This window comes from Kogia breviceps, chromosome 4, assembly GCF_026419965.1.
Source record: "Kogia breviceps isolate mKogBre1 chromosome 4, mKogBre1 haplotype 1, whole genome shotgun sequence".
In the NCBI taxonomy this organism is placed as follows: Eukaryota; Metazoa; Chordata; class Mammalia; order Artiodactyla; family Physeteridae; genus Kogia; species Kogia breviceps.
In genome coordinates this window covers 66,077,347-66,083,346 of record NC_081313.1, presented here as the reverse complement: position 1 = coordinate 66,083,346, position 6,000 = coordinate 66,077,347, and the positions used below count along the sequence as shown (strand labels likewise).

The 6,000-nt window shown below is 34.4% G+C and overlaps 1 protein-coding gene across 3 annotated transcripts in view; it reads right to left on the bottom strand.

Moving 5' to 3' along the window:
* Positions 1 to 525: 525 nt before the first annotated feature.
* Positions 526 to 6,000, bottom strand: part of XRCC4 (X-ray repair cross complementing 4) — a 274,940-nt gene continuing 269,465 nt past the window's right edge. For all 3 annotated transcript variants that reach the window (XM_059063449.2, XM_067033355.1, XM_067033354.1), the window contains one exon: positions 526 to 1,275. In XM_059063449.2, the coding sequence (XP_058919432.1) occupies positions 1,164 to 1,275 (112 nt within the window). In that variant the 3' untranslated portion in view covers positions 526 to 1,163. The remainder of the gene's footprint in view (positions 1,276 to 6,000) is intronic.

Here is a 6,000-nt window from a genome sequence, read left to right as displayed (position 1 = left end):
GGAGGGAAGGGAAGGGAGGAAAGGGAAGTATTTTAAGTTTGGAGATATTAGCATATAGATGGTATTTAAAACCACAGATAATCTAGGGAGACAATATAAGTAATGAAAAGAAAAGGCTAAAGATTAAGCCCAGGACACTGAAACTTTTAACTGTTGGACAAGGAGAAGGACTCAGCCAAGAAGTCTAAAAAATTAATGGCCAGAATGGAAGAGAAATACAAAAAGCATATGTTATTGCAAAAGTCAAGTGAAGAAAATGTTTCTTAAGGAGAAGTGATTGGCTCTGTCAAATGTTTTGCTGAGAGGCTTAGTAAAATGAGGACTGGGAATGGATCAACTAGCAACATGGTGGTCATTGTTAACTTAAGTGGCATGGAGGGAATGGATGTTCAGCTGGATAGAAGTGAATGAGAGGTCAGGAAGTAGAAACGATGAATATTAAAAAAAAAAAAATCTGTGCCAGATGTAAATGGGGATAGATAGGTGGATACAACAAGGTCCTTGTCTTCAAAGAGGGCCCTTGTACCTATAAGATAAACCTTTTATCAACAATCTCTGAAAAACACGCTTTGATGCAAAACAGGGTTACATTTATATTAATATATACTCTATAAAGACCTGTTACTATACTGCAGGAAAAAGTTAAACTAAATAACATCTTTTATTAAGAACACAAAATCTTCAATCAAAAGTTTTATCATCAGATTTTCAGGTTGTTTGTGTACAAACTAAAAATAGATTTTACACAACATTCCACAAATTAAAATGTTCAAACATCAGTGTTCAGAATATGACTATTCAAAAAAGAATTTGTAGACATTTTCTTTGTCCTATTTTCAAAATCTTCTGAGACAGGATAGCTACTACATATGATATGTGTGAATTGAATAAGGTAAATGTGACCTTTGCAACAAAAAGGTTTGAGATTTTATCTAATTATAAGCATGCTGAATGAATAGTTTAGAATAATGCACTACTGTCATCAAATCATATCTTCATATACATGTGTAATCCATTTTGCATAATGGTTTCAGCTCAGTGTGTATGTAATTACATTGTAAAGCACACTAAGAGCTCCTGCTGAATTGAAATTTTTCTTTTGCCGTTTAAGGAAATGAATAGAAAACACAGTCTTGTGAACATCAAAGTACTTTTTGAGACAATTAAATCTCATCAAAGAGGTCTCCTGGACTACTGTTTCTTAGAGTTTCTAAAGACATGTTTTCAGCTGGGCTGTGATCCTTTTTCAACATCTCAGGTAGTGGAGGATCAAGCCTAGAGTAAAAAGAAAAATCAAGATAATTTTATTTTGAAAAACTACATACAGAGTAAAAGACAATTAACAGATACATAAGTGAAATAAAAGTTAAACCCTGTTTCCAAACTGCTGCATTAACATAGAGATGAAAGGCATTTAATTTCTTTAACTGCTTTGGAATTAATCTGCCTCTATTCTGAGCTAACAAAAATTCAAGGGTCTACAACAATATTCATAATTAAGGTCACGAAATAAAATATCCTCTGTGCTGTACTTTTATGCCAAGATACTGAAGATTTCTCAAGCCATTTCTTTAATAATTCCATCACAATTTACACTTTCCTTCGGCTCCCTTAAATTCTAACTATTAACATTCATTTGAATCTCAACAGCAGGAAGTTCTGATCACATAAATTTCTTTTAGTGGTCATTTGATTGTTAAGTGTGTATATAATGACTTCACATTTTTAGCAGTTGTTGATGAAATGCTGTTGGTCCACATTCATTTACTGAATCTACATATCTTCATTTAGTAAGTAAATTTATTGTTTCAATACTGTAGTTACTACATCAGTGGACTGATCTCTATTTATGTAAATGTTCTCTGAGTCCTAGGATAAAAGGCATGATCACTAACGGATAATTAGTGTTTCAAAAATGGTGAGCTGGGGCTTCCCTGGTGGAGCAGTGGTTGAGAGTCTGCCTGCCGATGCAGGGGACACGGGTTCGTGCCCCGATCCGGGAAGATCCCACATGCCGCGGAGCGGCTGGGCCCATGAGCCATGGCTGCTGAGCCTGCGTGTCCAGAGCCTGTGCTCCGCAACGGGAGAGGCCACAACAGTGAGAGGCGCGCGTACAGAAAAAAAAAAAAAATGGTGAGCTGGAGGGTAACAGAGCTCAATCAGAAGAAGATCTTAGGAATTTATATTTATACCCTGTATAAACCTTGTCTGAATCAACCCATTAATATTCAGTAAAACACCCATATTTCCAACTACAAAGGCAGAAGCATCATAGCAGTTTGGTACAGCTAAAAAAGAATAGGACTTGAGGGACCTCCCTGGTGGGTCAGTGGTTAAGAAACCACCTGCCAATGCAGGGAACATGGGTTTGATCCCTGGTCTGGGAAGATCCCACATGCCGTGGAACAACTAAGCCCATGTGCCACAACTACTGAGCCTGTGCTCTAGAGCCCGTGAGCCACAACTACTGAGGCCTGTGAGCCTAGAGCCCATGCTCCGCAACAAGAGAAGCCACCGCAATGAGAAGCCCGTGCACCACGATGAAGAGTAGCCCCTGCTCGACGCAACTAGAGAAAGCCTGTGCACAGGTATGAAGACCCAACACAGCCACACACACACAAAAAAAGAATAGGACTTAAAGTCAGGACACATAGGGTTTAAATCCAGGTCTATTTCTTATTAGCCACGTGACTTTAGGCAAGTCATTTAACCTAACCGGACTTCTGTTCTCTCACCTCAGAGGTGGTCTAAAGATTAAATGAGATGTTATAAACGAAAATGCTTGTAAATTCCCACAAAACATTTGGAAACTATTATTATTAGCTCCTAATATTGCATAAATTACAAAAGAGCTCCTGCTAATAGTTTCTTTAATTTAAAAGACTAACCAACTAAAGATCCCCAAATGTTATGTTTAGATTATGAGTACTTCCAAAAGCCTGCACCCAAACTTAGTTGCACAGATTATTAAAAATGAATCCACCACAGGGTCCTCCTTGGCCTCATGACTGCATACAATTAACCATGGTTGGCTGCTACTAGGCCTGGGACATGTTCTGTCTTATCCTGAGCAAGCCAAGTTCAGATAACATAACCCTCACAGGAATGAGGAGGTGCTAGGCATTAATGCATTGTCAAGATGACAAGTACTACCCTCTGGGAGTTTCAATGTTAAAATTAACAATAAATATGGACATAATTACTGTAACATGTAATTAAATATCTAAAAATATATTCCATAGAAGGAGAAAATGATATAGTACAGAAGTATAATTATTACATGTATAAGTTTTCAATGTCAACTCAAAACACATTATACATCTTAGAATTGCTTTTTCTCCTCCTAGCAAAAGAGAGAATTGAATTATTTCAATTAAAAAGCCAGATATGGAAAAACCTCTGTAATTTCATTCGCCATCTAGACACTGTACAACCAGAACACAAAGAGTGATCAATTTAGTTAAAAAAAAAATCAGCATAAGACAAAAGGACCATTCTGAAGTGACAAGTCTGAAGAGAATAGATCGCTGGTTCTCCATTTAAGATTCCCATCTCTTTCTAAAGTCATGGGGAGCCTAAGATATAGATTTTGACTCTTTTGTTCTTAGTGTCTAGTACATAATAGGTACTCAATGAAAGCTGTTCCATGAATGGAGATCATTGTTCTACAGCTTTCATATGTGTGGTAAGTCAACAGAGTAAATTTAGAACTCTCCCCACAACTAAAAAAACAGTTTAATCATTTTTATAAGTAATAAATGTTTATTGTAAGACTTTATAAAACTCCTGAAAACCATGAAGAAAATTAAAATGTCCATCATCCTACTTTGCATCATTTGTATTTTCATGTCATTTTTTTTTACAAATATGAGATTTTATATATATAATTTTGCAGCTTGATGTCTTTACTCTAAAATATATTAGAAATGTCTTTGCATGTTGAAAATTATATTTAGATCTATACTCATCATTAATTTTAATTTGTTTGTACTAAGAATACACTGATGACTGTTTGGGTTGGTTCCATTTCTTAATGCTCTTATAAACAACACAACGATCAATAACTTTATACCTCTATCTTAGCATATTTATCATATTACTTTTTCACGAGCATGCTTATTCCAAGCATTCACGCTTAGAGGTGAAATTTGAAAGCAAATAAGTCAGAGAACCTGTACCTGAAGTTTTAATAGAAAGTGAGCTAAACAAGCAATTTGAAACTTGAGAGTTCCTCTCTTTCTAATTAAGTTACAACCACTAGTTATGGCCCACTTTAAATCTTCCATGAAAACTTTTTATCCTTTTCCTTTTTTTTTTTTTTTTTTTTTAACTTTCCACATTGAAGCTGATTTTCATTTTCTCTGATCATTTAAAGTACCGAATGTCTGCACCCAATATTTCAATACTAGTTTTTCCTTTAATCAATATTTAAATATGTACTATGATCAGCTCATTGTGTTAGGGAAATATAACAAATTTGATAAAGGTAACATAATTTCTGCCCTCAGGAATCTTTCAGTTAAACTTTTTACTTTCTCTAATCTTTTTCAAATATGTTTTTTCACCCTAAACATTTTATAAGTAGCTTTAAGGCAACGACTGTGTAATGTAATTTGTTCACAGTGATATATCCCTTTAGGAATTTCTATAAACATTAAATCAGTATATAGGATTCAAGTAGACTTTTAGATCATTTTTATGGACAACATGGTTCAAAAGGAAGAATCCTGAATCCAAGGTTAGGCGATCTTTATTTATGCTTCACCACATTAAGATTTTGGTCAGGTGGCAGCACTTTTCTGGATCTCAGTGTCTTAATTTAAGCTGTAGAAAGTTAGGGTTACTATAAATGATCTTGGAATTTCTTTCAGTCCCCCCTAAATTCTGAGACAGTTATGTTCAAATAGACTACTTTGCAAAATACAGGCTCTCGATAAATACCTGTGGAATAAATGAAAAAAGGTGAATTTAAAAGGAAAGGTTAATGACAGAATAAGAAATCGTCTTTGTAGAGTTAAAGGCTAAAGTATAAGGACTTTTCAAACAAAGTGAATAAATGAAACTTCTCCAGATGATGACATTCTTATTAAAAAATGGCTTATGATCTCAATAATTTGCAGAGAGTTTTATGTTTTATTACTTGATTTCACACTGCATTAAAACACACACACACACACACACTCTATAACTTGAATTAAAATTGCATTACACCATCTAATTAATGGTAAATCTAAATAGTGTAGATTCGAAGTTAGATTTGTCAAAAGAAATACCTCATCCTGGGAAAGTTTCTCTAAAATGTCAGAATGAATGATTGACTTCTAACTTTCTGAGAGTTAAATTACCGACATCTTTTAAAATGATTATTTCCAGTTATTGGCTCATTTTGTAAAGACATTTTCTCAGCCACGTTTAATATTGGTATTACCATGGTTGGAGCATCAATCTTTTCTTATTTAAATGAGAATCATTAGTATTGTTTGGAGTGAATTACTTGCATTTTATAACATATTTCTGAAAAATGTCAAGCTGCCAGTTTGAGCAGACTGAGAGGTCCAGGAAAAGGTGTAATGATTGATGGCACTGTGACACTTGAAAAATCATTCTCCTTTGACTATGACACAAACAATGGTTCTAAAGTCAAAAACCAAAAGTCAATTTGTATGTGGCTTAACTATATCTCTACCTACACATACAATTCAATTCCAGGTGAATTAACCATTTAAATGAGAAAAGGCAAAATTTTAAAGCATTTAGAAGAAAACAGAGGAGAATTTCTTTAGGATCTTAGGATAGAAAGGTTTTTTTAAGGTGGAAAGTGAAACCATAAAGGTAAAGATAGATAAATTCAATTACATTAGAAGCATAAGAAGTAAGTACTCCTATTCGTCAATAGACATCTTAAAGACAATGAAAAGACAAGTCACAAACTGAGAGGAAATACTGCAACATATGCTACTAAAAAGGGATTATCTAAAGAATTCCTACAAACAATTTTTA